General features: G+C 39.0%; 1 protein-coding gene across 1 annotated transcript in view; it reads right to left on the bottom strand.

The window, feature by feature from the left end:
• TMEM55A (transmembrane protein 55A) overlaps nucleotides 1–15,923 on the bottom strand; it is a 68,732-nt gene that overhangs the window by 22,296 nt on the left and 30,513 nt on the right. Inside the window, exons 3-4 of the mRNA XM_010862044.1 lie at nucleotides 8,434–8,540; nucleotides 6,800–6,923 (exon numbers count right to left, since the gene is read on the bottom strand). Coding sequence (XP_010860346.1) covers nucleotides 6,800–6,923; nucleotides 8,434–8,540 — 231 coding nt within the window. The remainder of the gene's footprint in view (nucleotides 1–6,799; nucleotides 6,924–8,433; nucleotides 8,541–15,923) is intronic.

The following is a 15,923-nucleotide window of genomic DNA, read 5'->3' as shown; positions in this document are numbered from 1 at the left end:
ATACATTGGCAAAGAAATTCTAGAATTTTTAGATGACCAACCTACAGGAGATTATTTATTCAGGTTTTATCATTTCAGCACAGATTATGCATGATGCTTTTGAACTGTGGTGTTGCAGAAGACTCTTGAGAGTCCCTTGGACTGCAAGGAGATCCAATCAGTCCATTCTAAAGGAGATCAGTCCTGGGTGTTCTTTGGAAGGAATGATGCTAAAGCTGAAACTCCAGTACTTTGGCCACCTCATGCAAAGAGTTGACTCATTGGAAAAGTCCTCTGATGCTGGGAGGGATTGGGGGCGGGAGAAGGGGGCGACAGAGGATGAGATGGCTGAATGGCATCACCGACTTGATGGACATGGGTTTGGGTGAACTCCGGGAGTTGGTGATGGACTAGGAGGCCTGGCATGCTGCAATTCATGGGGTCGCAAAGAGTCGGACATGACTGAGTGACTGAACTGAACAGAACTGAACTGATGCGTGATAAATTTGATTACAACTGACAACTAAGACTCAGTTGTATAATTAGTAACATACAGGGAGCAACTTAGCATATCTGGTTTTGTTGTTATCTATAAGAATTCTTTTAAATGTAGCAAACTAAGGCTAGAAAAACATGTATTATTAGAAATAACTTTGTCATAATCTATTTGAATGAATGCAAATACCTGTCCTTTTGAAAGGATTTACCACTGTTCTCTTATCTAAAATGCAGCCTCTGCACTCTTAAAATTTTATTGCCAAACCTTGAAGTGTCAATAGAAAAAAATATCTAATTTTTCCTGTTTTTAATTGGATAAATTTGATAGGTAACATTGTGTAAATTTAAGGTGTACAGTCTACTACGTTGATACATTTATATCTTGTAACATGGTTATCACTGTAGTGACATTTATCACATTACATAATTATAATACAATATTACTGTCTATATTCATTATAAACTCCAGGAGATAGTGAAGGACAGGGAAGCCTAGCATGCTGCACTCCATGGGGTTGCAGAGTTGGATACAACTGAGCCCCGAACTACAACAAGAACAATATTCATTATGCTGTGCTTTATTTAGCTCTCCATGACTTATTTACTAATTGTTACAAGTTTGTACCATGAGTCTTATCCCCTACCTCCCATGTTCTGATATCTTCTGGTACTTACAATTTTCCTATTTTTACAGGTTCAATTTTTTTCCACTCTATAATTAAGGGATATCATGCAGCACTTCTCTTTCTCTGTCTGACTTACCTTTTTTAGCAAATGTGCTCAAGGTCCTCTGTGTTGTCATAAATGGCAGAATACCCTGATTCCTTGTAGGAGCAGTGTTAGTTGCTCAGTAGTATCCGACTCTGTGATCCCATGGACTACAGCCCGCCAGGATCCTCTGTCCATGGGATTCTCCAGGCAAGGATACTGGAGTGGGTTGCCATTCCCTTCTCCAAATCATTTCCTGTGGCTGAACAATATTCCATTGTGTATTTTTGTTTGTGCTAAGTCACTCAGTCATGTCCAACTCTCTGCGGCCCCAGGGACTGTAGCCCACCAGGCTCCTCTGTCCATGGAATTTTCCAGGCAAGAATACTGGGGAGGGTTTGCCCTTTCCTACTCCAGGGGATCTTCCAGACCCAGGGATCGAACTCACATCTCTTGCATCTCCTACACTGGCAGGCAGGTTCTTTACCACTAACGCCACCTGGGAAGCCCCACATCCTTTTTATCCATTCATCCATTGTGGGCATTTGCATTGTTTCCACATTTTGGCTATTATGAAAATTATTTTCTATCAGAAAGGTTAAAAGCAACTTCTCTAAAACCCAATTGTTTTTAGTAGAGGTCTTCCAATATTTGGCTTATGTCTAACCATTCTATAATATATAATAGATAACTTAGTTTCACCAAGGTATATTTTTAAATTGATCATAGGAGGCACATAAGAAAGTTATACTACTAAAAACTAGTCAGCTGATAGTACCCTACTAGATTTTATTTTCTAATGGGTTCAACACACAACTGGGGTCATTTGATCTCTGGGTTGGAAAGACCCCCTGGAGCAGGAAAAGGCAACCCATTCCAGTATTCTGGCCTGGATAACTCCATGGACAGAGGCGCCTGGGAGGCTTCAGTCCATGGGGTCACAAAGAGTCAGGCCAACTGAGCGACTGAGTGCACACACATGTCATTACTTTAAAGTGTGTTCACTGCTGTCACTCTGCTGAGCAACCGAACTATAGAACCCTATGAACAAGTGAAGAAAATCAAAACCTGTCTGAAGGCACTATATGGGCCCACTTCAGGGCAAAGTTTCAACTATCATCTATGATTCAGGCATGTATGATAGGCTGTGTTAGATTTTCTGGGAAATGCCAACCGTACCCAGCACGTGGACCTGCCTTCCATCAGTAACGGAAAACACCTAGCCCACACAGACGCAATTAAACTCTCTGCTGTTTAATTGTCTTAAGAAACCTCTTTATGTTCGTGTAGAACCAGTCTGTAACACTTTTATTCTTCTGGAAAAATACTTTCTAAACAAAGTCCCCCAAAACATTAGTCTGGTTAGACAATCCCCTCAAAACTGTTTCGACATCTTAAAATGTTTATACATACTACATAAAGCTTCCTCTTGGATCTGAATATTATTTAATCATTTATAAGAAATTAAGTTTAATTAATTTAATTGTAATAATTATTATTTAATAGTTTAACATTAATATTTAATTATTATTATTTTAACACATTATATACTAAAAGTGCTAAAGAATATACCTATAAAAATTCTGCTTAATTTTTTTATCCTAGCAATTCCTTATAATCTTGGAACTCTTTACTCACATAATACTTATTATTATCCTGTAAAATGAGCATTCTAATGAATATGCTTTGGAAAATACAAATTTAGCTTTTCTCAACACTATCCACGGTTCCAGACAGGCTGTTAAATGAATACTGTGAATAGTGTGAATTTCTAGTAAATACAATTTTAGCATTATGGCAGTGATATTATATTACATTGTATTATTTGTTATAAATGAAAAATATCATTGAGGACACAGTCCATTATAATTTTAACCCATGGGAATGATTTTGTCTTAGGTCTCAGTATTCCAGTAAAAGCTGTGAAGTTTTCAAAAAACATCACAAATATCTTGTAATAGATCATGTTTTCTTCTTTTTATTAACCATAGAAGGCTCACTGCTAAAATTCAGTCAAATTTTAACAACTGCACAGGACTGAATATTATGCATACTTATATTCTTATATATGACTTCATCATATTTCTGCCCTATTTTTCATCTTCTTGATTTTGCATGTTTTAATTTTCAAAGCTACTGGACTTTGTAACTTGTCTCAGTTGCTTATGGGCCTTGTAAACCAAGGCTGAAACAAGGTATGGAATAAGTAGATGAATTATCCTATTAGTTAAAAGTCTGAAGGACAAAGACTAACACGGAGAATCTAAGATTACTTGGATTGGCATAATAATAATGATGAGGTGATGTTCTCAAGTGAGAATGGAGGGTTTATTCTTTGTAACCCTCAGCATCCATCATTAGTCTGAGACTCTCAAAGGTAATAGCCACCCTAGAAGTATCACCAAAAACTTTGTTTTCTGGGAATTTTGAAATCATCTTTAAATACCATGGGTGTTAATACAAAACACCCGTTCTTGCCAAAGACATAAAATTTTAAAATCATAATTACTATGCTAATAAGATTCACGTGCTTGCACTGAATGTTAAGTAAGTTACAAGTTCATTTCTGGCTTAAATAAAACTTAGTGATTTTCTTCCAAGAGGAAAATATTTAAACCCCAAATTTTTTACGCATAAATGTATAAAGTCATGTCACATATATCTATTTAACCTCTTGACTTAGATCATTCTCTAGAATTCATTTCTAGATGATTCCAAAAATTAAATATAAAGCTTTATAACAGCTGTTTTTAATTTTATTTTTTCCTCATACCCTTATCTATCCTGATATCAGTTTGGCCAATTCTCTCTCAAATTCTTTATGCTATTCATAACCACTGTCATCATTTTTCTGAATAATAAAGCCTAAATATCTTATGTCTCTTCAGACTTGCCCATATGCAATAAATTATATACATAACATCCACAAATACATTTTAATTATAAATCTCTGTTTTAGCTTTCCATTACTCTTAGGATAATGTCACTTCAGCTAGCCTAGATGCTTCTATATATACACTAAGAACATTCTGTATTTCCCTGCTGCAGCCTAAATGCTGCTGGTGCTGCTGATGCTAAGTTGCTTCAGTCATGTCTGACTCTGTTCGACCCCATAGATGGAAGCCCACCAGGCTCCGCCGTCCCTGGGATTCTCCAGACAAGAACACTGGAGTGGGTTGCCATGTCCTTCTCCAATGCATGAAAGTGAAAAGTGAAAGTGAAAGTGAAGTTGCTCAGTCGTGTCTGACTCCTGGCGACCCCATGGACTGCAGCCCACCAGGCTCCTCCGTTCATGGGATTTTCCAGCACATAATTCTTGTTTTAACTGTCTTTCTCCTGCTATTATTGGAAAATCCCATGAGGGCAGGAACTGCACTTTCCTGTTTCCCAAGCATGTAACCCAGTGTCTGGTACACACTCAATATTTATTTTTGAACAACGGAAGTCAGCTCACTTATAATGTGGTTTGCAAAGATGGGCTCGATAAAGGACAGAAATGGTAGGGACCTAACAGAAGCAGAAGATATTAAGAAGAGGTGGCAAGAATACACAGAAGAACTGTACAAAAAAGATCTTCACGACCCAGATAATCACGATGGTGTGATCACTGACCTAGAGCCAGACATCCTGGAATGTGAAGTCAAGTGGGCTTTAGAAAGCATCACTAAGAACAAAGCTAGTGGAGGTGATGGAATTCCAGTTGAGGTATTTCAAATCCTAAAAGATGATGCTGTGAAAGTGCTGCACTCAATATGCCAGCAAATTTGGGAAATTCAACAGTGGCCACAGGACTGGAAAAGGTCAGTTTTCATTCCAATCCCAAAGAAAGGCAATGCCAAAGAATGCTCAAACTACTGCACAATTGCACTCATCTCACATGCTAGTAAAGGAATGCTCACAATTCTCCAAGCCAGGCTTCAGCAATATGTGAACTGTGAACTTCCTGATGTTCAAGCTGGTTATAGAAAAGGCAGATGAACCAGAGATCAAATTGTCAACATCCACTGGATCATGGAAAAAGCAAGAGAGTTCCAGAAAAACATCTATTTCTGCTTTATTGACTATGCCAAAGCCTTTGACTGTGTAGATCACAATAAACTGTGGACAATTCTGAAAGAGATGGGAATACCAGAACACCTGATCTGCTTCTTGAGAAATTTGTATGCAGGTCAGGAAGCAACAGTTAGAACTGGACATGGAACAACAGACTGGTTCCAAATAGGAAAAGGAGTACGTCAAGGCTGTATATTGTCACCCTGCTTATTTAACTTACATGCAGAGTACATCATGAGAATCACCGGACTGGAAGAAACACAAGCTGGAATCAAGATTGCCGGGAGAAATATCAATAGCCTCAGATATGCAGATGACACCACCCTTATGGCAGAAAGTGAAGAGGAATTCAAAAGCCTCTTGATGAAAGTGAAAGTGGAGAGTGAAGAAGTTGGCTTAAAGCTCAACATTCAGAAAACGAAGATCATGGCACCCAGTCCCATCACTTCATGGGAAATAGATAGGGAAACAGTGGAAACAGTGTCAGACTTTATTTTTTTGGGCTCCAAAATCACTGAAGATGGTAAGTGCAGCCATGAAATTAAAAGACACTTGCTCCTTGGAAGAAAAGCTATGAGAAAGTTCAATAGCATATTAAAAAGCAGAGACATTACTTTACCAATAAAGGTCCATATTGTCAAAGCTATGGTTATTCCAGTACTCATGTATGGAGGTGAGAGTTGGATCATAAAGAAGGCTGAGTTCTGAAGAATTGATGCTTTTGAACTGTGGTGTTGGAGAAGACTCTTGAGAGTCCCTTGGACTGCAAGGAGATCCAACCAGTCAATCCTAAAGGAAATCAGTGCTGAATACTCATTGGAGGGACTGATGCTGAAGCTGAAACTCCAATACTTTGGCCACCCAATGTGAAGAACTGACTCATTTGAAAAGACCTTGATTCTGGGAAAGATTGAAGGCAGGAGGAGAAGGGGATGACAGAGGATGAGATGGTTGGATGGCATCACTGACTCAATGGACATGAGGTTGAGCAAGCTCTGGGTGTTGGTGATGGACAGGGAAGCCTGGCGTGTTGCAGTCCATGGGGTTGCAAACAGCTGGACTCAGAGACTGAACTGAAATGAACTGAGTTTATTCCCTTAACTCCAAGTTTCATATTTAAAAATCAGAAAAATTTTGATAAATTGTAATAAGAATATTTCTTGAATCTAGAATCAAGCAAGGCCATTGCATGAGGCTGTACGTTTTGTGCTCTACTAAGGAGGTGAGGGTAGGAGGTAGGTTCAATTGCTCACTAAGCCAAGATACCCAAGTTGCTCTGCCTAGAGGACAAGGTGCTTGTTTATTATTGGCCTATCCAGAGAGGCCCTTTTTGCAAATGAATGAGTCAGAGGATGCACCTTATATGTAAGTTACAAATAATGCAGTATATTATTAACTGCAGTTCTGATTAATTATCTTTCTTTAAAAAAAGGCTTTATTTTAATCTGTTGGTCAATTTGCACTTGGACCAAACTATAAGACTACAAGCAGTGGTCAAATCTGTGTGATCATGACCTACATTGAACAGATTGATGTCTCTGACAGATGTCTTGTTACATACCAGGAATGTGTTTCCACAGTGCCCACACACGACCCTTGTACCTTCTGGTTGCACGGGCAATGCAGGTTGAGCGGGCTGCTCTTCAGAAACAAGCATTACTGGGCCAAGGTTAATTATGCGTCTACTGTGGAAAGAGAAAGGGAAAACCTCGTTATCCCACAAATGGAGAGAGGGCAAAACCTATAATATAGGGCCCAAACATGTGATACAGCATTGAAAATAAGATACTCTTGCTTTATAAATTAAGTGAATTAAGTTTCAGCTTTTAGGGCCAAAATCATAGAAAATAGCAATAGTCAATACTTTAAAAGTAACAAAATAAGATGGAATTGGACCTAATCAAATCACCTTAGTGAGTGAGTATAGTGAAGTCACTCAGTTGCGTCCGAGTCTTTGCGACCCCATGGACTGTAGCCTACCAGGCTCCTCCCTCCATGGGATTCTCCAGGCAAGAGTACTGGAGTGGGTTGCCATTTTCTTCTCCAGGGGATCTTCCCGACCCAGGGATCGAACCTGGGTCTCCCGCATTGCAGGCAGACACTTTAACCTCTGAGCCACCAGAGAAGCCCTTAGGAACCATTTAACTGCTCCATATAATTTCAAATCATATCATTCCTCATCTTACCTTATCTTATCCTATCTAGGAAGACAACTTGAGTTTGATAAAAGACTAAAGAAGTTAAAATATTCTAAATTAACATTTATATGTGAGCCATGAAGATACCAAAGTGCTGAGTCAAACCAAATTTTTCTGGGTAGGCCAGTACTCCTTAATATGTATTTAATAAGAGTTGGACAGAAAAGAAAATGGTAGGCTCCTTTCCTTTCTGTATCCCCAGTTACCATTAGATAGGGTTTCAACTGACTAACATTAAAAATGACAGAAATCACAGGGAAAAAATACAGTTAAGGTTTTGATATACTCCTGTTTGGGCACTCCATATGGCATTTGGCAGGGGCAAATAACTATAGAATTTATTTAAGTAGATTATACTTAACAAGGATTTCCCTGGTGGCTCAGACGGTAAAGCGTCTGCCTACAATGCGGGAGACCTGGGTTCAATCCCTGGGTCAGGAAGATCTCCTGGAGAAGGAAATGGCAACCCACTCCAGTATCCTTGCCTGGAAAATCCCATGGACGGAGGCTTGTGGTGGACTACAGTCCATGGGGTAGCAAAGAGTCGGACACGACTGAGCAACTTCACTCACTCACTCACTCATACTTAGCAAAGACTAGTGTATTAACATGTGGTAAAGTGCACAATGATTACTAAAACACTTCCAAATCAAGATGAAATATGTCAAAGGTTCAAAGATAAACTAGTTATTTTTAGTTAAATATAATGAGTCACTGATTTATTACAGTGCATTAAATAGTTATATAACATCAAGATAACTTGAATTGTTCATTCAAGAATGAATGAATACTTGTAACCATTAATGGTTTATGAATACTTGTAACCATTAATTTCAAACTAAGCAGTATCACTCCTTTAACAAAGAAAAAATACTGAAGGTCTTATAATTACTTTGAGGATAAAGACTGTTTAGAACAAACCCTGCCACATAATGAATCTTTAATAAGGACTTGTCAAATGAACAAATGAATGAATAGATGAATCTTTATGTCTTACCAATTGGGTCTTGGACATCCTATTCGCCGTGATGTGTCCTTACAAATGAGGAGACAATTACAAGGGCATCTAACGTATTTCTTCCCTGCTGGGGGATTTTTGATTGGCTAGATAAGAGAAGAAAATACAAACGAAGCGAATTAACTGAAGTACAGATTGCCAAAGCTTGCTTGTGTATAAAGAGGAAATGAATCCCAAAAATCTAAAGCTGCACATAGTGCTACCAAAGTACAAATTAAGGGAAATTACATCATAAATGATTTATTTTATTGAAATATAGTTGATTCGCAACATTGTGTTAACTTCCACTGTACAGCAAAGTGACTTGGTCATACACATACATATTCTTTTTCATATTCTATTCCACCATGGTTTGTTGATGGAGTGTTTCACATTCTCTTCCATCATGGTTTGTTGATGGAATGTTTCACATTCTCTTCCATCATGGTTTGCTGACAGAATAGTGAATATAGTCCCTGGTGCTATACAGTAGTACCTTGTGTACCCTTCATATATACCAGCGGTCCACATCCGTTTTGGTACCGGGGGCTCGTTTTGTGGAAGACAGTTTTTCCATAGCCTGGGGGGGAGGGTGGGGTGCCGGATGTTTCAGGTGTATTACATTCATTATCCTGCTGCTGATCTGACAAGAGGTGGAATTCAGGCAGTGATGTAAGCAATGGGGAGCAGCTGCAAATATAGAGGGAGCTTTGCTCACTCTGCCGCACTCACCTCCTGCAGCGTGGCCCAGTTCCTGACAGGCCACAGACCAGCGCCAGTCCGTGGCCCAGGGGCTGGGGACGCTGGGGACCCCTGCTGGGTCTAAGAGTTCGCATCTGCTAGTCCCAACCTCCCGGTCCTTCCCTTCCAACCCCCTGCCCTTTGACAAGCACAAGTCTGTCCTCCATGTCTGTGAGTCTGTTTCTGTATCATGTCTTAGACTTGCCACTTGTAAATGGCATCAGATGGTGTTTGCCTTTGTCTTTCTGACTTACTTCTCTTAGTATGGTAATCTCTAGGTCTAGACATATGTATATCTCACCTCTTCTGTATCCATCCGTCTGTCAGTGGACGTTTAGGCTGTTTCCATGTCTTGGCTATGGTAAAGAGTGCTGCCATTCTACCTTTCCAGTTTAGATATATGACTAGATATACGCCCAAGAGTAGAACTGCTTGATCATATGGCAACTCTGATTTTAGTTTTTTTGAGGAACCTGCCACACTCTTTTCCGTAGTGGCTGCACCAGTTTCCATTCCCACTAACAGCGCATGCTGCTGCTGCTAAGTCGCTTCAGTCGTGTCCGACTCTGTGCGACCCCATAGACGGCAGCCCACCAGGCTCTGACATCCCTGGGATTCTCCAGGCAAGAACACCGGAGTGGGTTGCCATTTCCTTCTCCAATGCATGAAAGTGAAAAGTGAAAATGAAGTTGCCCAGTCGTGTTCGACTCTTCGCGACCCCATGGACTGCAGCCTACCAGGCTCCTCTGTCCATGGGATTTTCCAGGCAAGAGTACTGGAGTATGTGGCCATTGCCTTCTCCAAACAGTGCATGAGGGTCCCTTTTTCTCCACACCCTCTCCAGCAATTATTACTTGTAGTCTTTTTAATAATGGCCATTCTGACAGGTGTGAACTCATTGTAGTTTTGATGTGTATTTCTCTAATAATTAGCGATGAATCATAAGTGATTTTAAACAGCTCAAGTATTTGGAAACACTCTATAAAATCTGGGGGACCGCAGAGATGGAATTATGAAGGGCATGTTTCAAAATTAGTTTGTATTGGCCTGGAATTGTTTTCCATTTGAAGTTCACAAGACAGGATCATCTATCTGCCTGGCCAAGGGTTTCTGCACATGTCTGAGGAAAGCAAGCTCAAGAAGAATAGTAGGGAAAGAGGAGCTTATCACAAATTTGAGACTTATTATAGCTCTTAATGCAAGTATTTCTTCACAGTAAATTTAAAAGCTAGACTAAGTAACACTAAAGAAAACACTCCTTTCATTACAAGGATGTAAGCTTGTTAAAGTAAATAAGCTATGGTGCAGAGAGAGGAACAGAACACCACTCCTGTGGCTACTTGCCAAAGATGTATAAGCTGAATCTAATCATGAGACAGCCTCAGACAAACCCGAACAAGGAACATTCTACAGAGTATCTTACCTGTGCTCTTCAAAATTGTCAAGGCAATAGAAGACTAAATTTCAGATTAAGGAAGATTAAAGAAACATAGTAACCAAATGCAATATATAATTTGTATATATTTTTATAATTTTAATAGTATTAAATATACTTATATTTATATATTATATAACATATTAAATGTATTTAAATTTTAAAAATATTTTTTAATTGACTTCTGGATCTGATTTTCTTTTTTCACTGAAACAATTGGGCAAACATGAATTAACTTAGGATACTCCCAGCGGTCCAACGGCTAAGACTCTGCACAGAGCTGGGATTTGCTAACTGGCCAGGGAGCTAGATCCCACACGCACAGCTAAAGGTCCTGTGTGCTACAACTAAGACCCAGCACAGCCAAATAAATACATAAAAATAAATATTTAAAAAATCATGAATTAAGTCAAAAGATTAGATAACAGTACTATATCAATGTTAATTTCTGATTTTATAATTTACTATAATTATATAAGTGAATGCTCTTTTTTTAAAGGAAATTCACATTAAAATATTTAGGGCTTGAAGTGCACCATGTCCACAATTACCTTAAAAGGTTCTTAAAAAATTATTTATTTATTTGGAGAGAGAAAGCTACTTTGTAAAATATCAATATTTACAGAATGTGGGTAAAGAGCTACCCTATGGGAATTCTCCATACTATGTACTATTATTTTTCTAGCTTTCTATAAGTCTACAACATGTATTTTTTTTAAGATTTAAAAATTTTAAGTAAATAACCTTGGGAGAAATATGTATAAGTCAGCAATAAGTCAACTGTAATTCATTAAACTATATTATAATAGAATCTGACAATATAAAATATCCAGAATATATTGCTATATAATATAAAGAATCAAGAACCAGAATTTGCATTAATTTCTCTAAATTCATATTTACCATTAAGTAAACATGTTGACAGAGCTTCCCTGGTGGCTCAGACAGTAAACAATCTCCCTGCAATGCAGGAGATTCGGGTTCTATCCTGGATTGAACCAGGGGTTCTCCATGGGTTGGGAAGATCCCTTGGAGAAGGCAATGGCAACCCACTCCAGTATTCTTGCCTAGAGAATTCCATGGACAGAGGAGCCTGGTGGGACATGACTGAGCAACTGACTGACTGACAATGGAATGTTACCCAGCCATAAAAAGAATAAATAATGCCATATGCAGCCACATGGATGGCCCTAGATATTATCATACTAAGTGAAATGTCAGGCAAAAAAAAAGGCCCATATCATACATTATTGCTTGTACACGGAGTCTGAAAAAAATGATACAAATGAAGTTATATGCAAAATATAAATAGACCCATAGATGTAGAAAACAAACTGATGGTCATCAAAGTGGAAAAGGTGGAGGAATGAAGGATAAATTAGGAGTTTTGGATTAAATACACATACATACCATATATAAAACAGATAACCAATAAGTACCAACTGTATAGCACAGAGAATACACTCAATATTTTATAATAACCTATAAGGTAAATGAAGATGAAAATTTATGTATATATATATATATATATGAATCACTTTGCTATACACTTCGAAGTATCTCAGCTGGTAAAGAATCCCCCTGCAATGCAGGAGACCCCGGTTTGATGCCTGGATCAGGAAGATCTGCTGGAGAAGGGATAGGCTACCGACTCCAGTATTTTTGGGCTTCTCTGGTGGCTCAGCTGGTAAAGAGTCCACCTGCCATTAGGGAGACCTGGGTTTGACCCCTGGGTTGGTAAGATCCCCTGGAGAAGGGAAAGGCTACCCACTCCAGTATTGTGGCCTGGAGAATTCCATGGACTGCACAGTCCATGGGGTTGCAAAGAGTCAGACACAACTGAGTGACTTTCACTTTCAAACTAATACAACATTGTAAATCATACTTCAGTAAAAAAAAAAATTGCAAGGTAAAGTAACAAGTTCTGATGTAGAAACTGCAGCAAGCTATTCAGAAGATCTAGCTAAGCTAATTAATGAAAGTGGCTACACTAAACAACATAGTTTCAACATTTTCTTCTTCCCTATATAGTAAAAACATGTTATCTAGGATCTTCACTTTCACTTTTCACTTTCATGCATTGGAGAAGGAAATGGCAACCCACTCCAGTGTTCTTGCCTGGAGAATCCCAGGGACGGGGAAGCCTGGTGGGCTGCCGTCTGTGGGGTCGCATAGAGTCGGACACAACTGAAGCGACTTAGCAGCAGCAGCAGCAGCAGGATCTTCATAGAAAAAAAGGAGAAAATAGTGCCTGATTTCAAAGCTTCAAAGGACAGGCTGACTCTCTTGTTAGGGGCTAATGCAGCTGGTGACTAAGTCGAAGCCAACGCTCATTTACCGTTCTGAAAATCCCAGGGCCTTTAAAGAATTATGCTAAAACTGCACTGCCACTAGAACAAAGTCTGGACAACAGCACATCTGTTTACAGAATAGTTTATTGAACATTTTAAGTCCACTGTTGAAACCTACAGCTGGAAAAAAAATTCCTTTCAAAATACTACTTCCTACTGATAATGCACCTGGCCACCCAAGAGCTCTTATGGAGATGTACAATAAAATTAAGTTGTTTTTCATGCTTGCTAACACAACATCCATTCTGCAGTCCATGGATCAAGAAGCAATTTCGACTTTCAAGTTTCATTTTTTAAGAAATAGATTTTATAAGGCTACAGCTGCCAGAGATAGTGATTCCCTTGATAGATGTGTCACTGTGGATTTAACCAACAGTCTAAATCCGGTTCTCTGAAGTGATGAGTTCATACAGGATCAATAAAATTTGGCTATAATAAGCTACTTCTGGACATAAAGACGGAGAAGGCAATGGCAACCCACTCCAGTACTCTTGCCTGGAAAATCCCATGGACGGAGGAGCCTGGTGGGCTGCAGTCCATGCAGTCGCTAAGAGTTGGACACAACTGAGCGACTTCACTTTCATGCATTGGAGAAGGAAATGGCAACCCACTCCAGTGTTCTTGCCTGGAGAATCCTAGGGACAGGGGAGCCTGGTGGGCTGCCATGTATGGGATCGCACAGAGTCGGACACGACTGAAGCGACTTAGCAGCAGGACATAAAGAAAACTGGGCTGGAATTTTTATATGATCGGTTGTTGTTCAGTCACTCAGATATGTCTGACTGACTGTGACTGCTTGGACTGCAGCACGCCAGGCTTCCCTGTCTTTTACTATCTCCCAGAGTTTGCTCAAACTCACGTCCATCAAGTCAATGATGCCATCCAACCATCTCCTCCTCTGTCATCCCCTTCTCCTCCTACCTTCAATCTTTCCCAGCATCAGGGTCTTTCCCAATGAGTCAGCTCTTAGCATCAGGTGGCCAAAGTATTGGAGTTTAGGCTTTAGCATCAGTCCTTCCAATGAAAATTCAGAACTGATTTCCTTTAGGATTGACTGGTTTGATCCCCTTGCTGTCCAAGGGACTCTCAAGAGTCTTCTCTAGCACCACAGTTCAAAAGCACCAAGACTTCTTTATGGTCCAACTCTCACCTCTTTACATGGATACTGGAAAACCCATAGCTTTGACTAGAGGAATCTTTGTAGGCAAAGTGATGTGTCTGCTTTTTAAAATATGCTGTCTAGGTTTCTCATAATTTTTCTTCCAAGGAGCAAGTGTCTTAATTTCATGGCTGCAGTCACCATCCAGTGTCACTTTGGAGCCCAAGAAAATCAAGTCTGTCACTGTTTCCATTTCCCCCCATCTATTTGCCATGAAGTGATGGGACCAGATGCCATGATCTTAGTTTTTTGAATGGTGAGTTTTAAGCCATCTTTCTCACTCTCCTCTTTCATTTTCATCAAGATGTTCTTTAATTCTTCTTTGCTTTCTCCCATTAAGATGGTAAAGGATCTGCCTGCAATGCAGGTAGACCCGGGTTTGATCCTTGGGTTGGGAAGATCCCCTGGAGAAGGGAATGGCAGCCCACTCCCAATATTCTTGCCTGGAGTATTTTGTGGACAGAAGAGCCTGGTGGGCTATAGTCCTTCAGGTGGCAAAGAGCTGGACACGACTGAGCAACTAACACTTTACATGATTACTACCCCTAATAAATAAAGAAACGTAAATAATTGTGAATATTCTAGAGAAAATGAATAATATTTAATTAGATTGCCTTGTATGGAATTAGTAATATTACAAGGGAGGAAAATAAGGTGGAAAAAGAGAACCCAACACTTTAAGGAACGCTCTCAGGCTTCCCAGGTAGCACTAATGATAAAGAGCCTGCCTGCCAATGCAGGAGAGGTAAGAGATGCGGGTTCAAACCCTGGCTTGGGGAGATCCCCTGGAGGAGGGCATGGCAACCCACTCCAGTATTCTTGCCTGGAGAATCCCATGGACAGAGAAGCCTGGCAGGCAACAGTCCACAGGCTCCTCTGGAAAGAGTCAGACACAAATGAAGTGACTTAGCATGTACGTACATTTAAGTGTTCAACTGAAAAAGAAAATAGCTAGTTTTGTAGGTATGATTTATTTATAAAATAAAGTTCCCTAAATGATATCCCTTATAAAAATGAAATATATTGCTTCATGACTGAAGGTTTTATCTTATGACTTTTCCATAAAACATATAAAGTCCTCCATATTCATCTTTTATGGTTCTTAGAGACACAATAATCATTGGTTGACTTTTTAAAGACTTTTTCTAAGGAGAAAAAAATGCAAATGCCAAAAATAAAATTATTAATTAATTTCAAATTTTGAGAGATTGAAAATTTTAAACTAAAGCCTAACCATGAAAGCAGAAATATATTTAACCAGTATACACTTAACCAGTTTATTACTTAAAATCTTAAAAATCTTACTTAAAATTTAGTTGCTCTTCCCAAAGTTCAGGAAAAAAAAAATGCCCTTAAATTTTTTTAAATATTTCACTAAATTAATATCAAAAATGGAATAATACACAAGCTGTTAATAAGCACTTCAACACAAATGTCAGTAACAAACTCATAGTCACGAAGTCCCAGAAAAAACTATATATCCTACAGGTGTAAACAAGTTTAAATAATTTTCCACATAAGAAGTACAAAGTCCACATTTATAGGAACTTCAGTATATTTCATTTTGGTAAAAACCAGAATAGATTCGGTTCCGATGTGGATAACACTGAAGATAATTATAAACGATTGTTCACATTCAGCCTCATTTTTGAAAATAAAGAGCCAAATGGCATTACATTTAAATAATTCCTCATGAAATTTTCATAATGGAGTTAGCTTTAAACACTGGAGGCATCCTTGTATGATAAAAGAGAAACAGCCAGAGAGAAGAAAGAAACATTAAAAAAAAAAAAAAAAAGGGCCA

The sequence above is a fragment of the Bison bison genome, unplaced genomic scaffold (assembly GCF_000754665.1).
Source record: "Bison bison bison isolate TAMUID 2011002044 unplaced genomic scaffold, Bison_UMD1.0 scf7180017858048, whole genome shotgun sequence".
In the NCBI taxonomy this organism is placed as follows: Eukaryota; Metazoa; Chordata; class Mammalia; order Artiodactyla; family Bovidae; genus Bison; species Bison bison.
The sequence above is the reverse complement of the archived record's forward strand: the minus strand, read 5'-3'. Positions and strand labels throughout refer to the sequence as shown.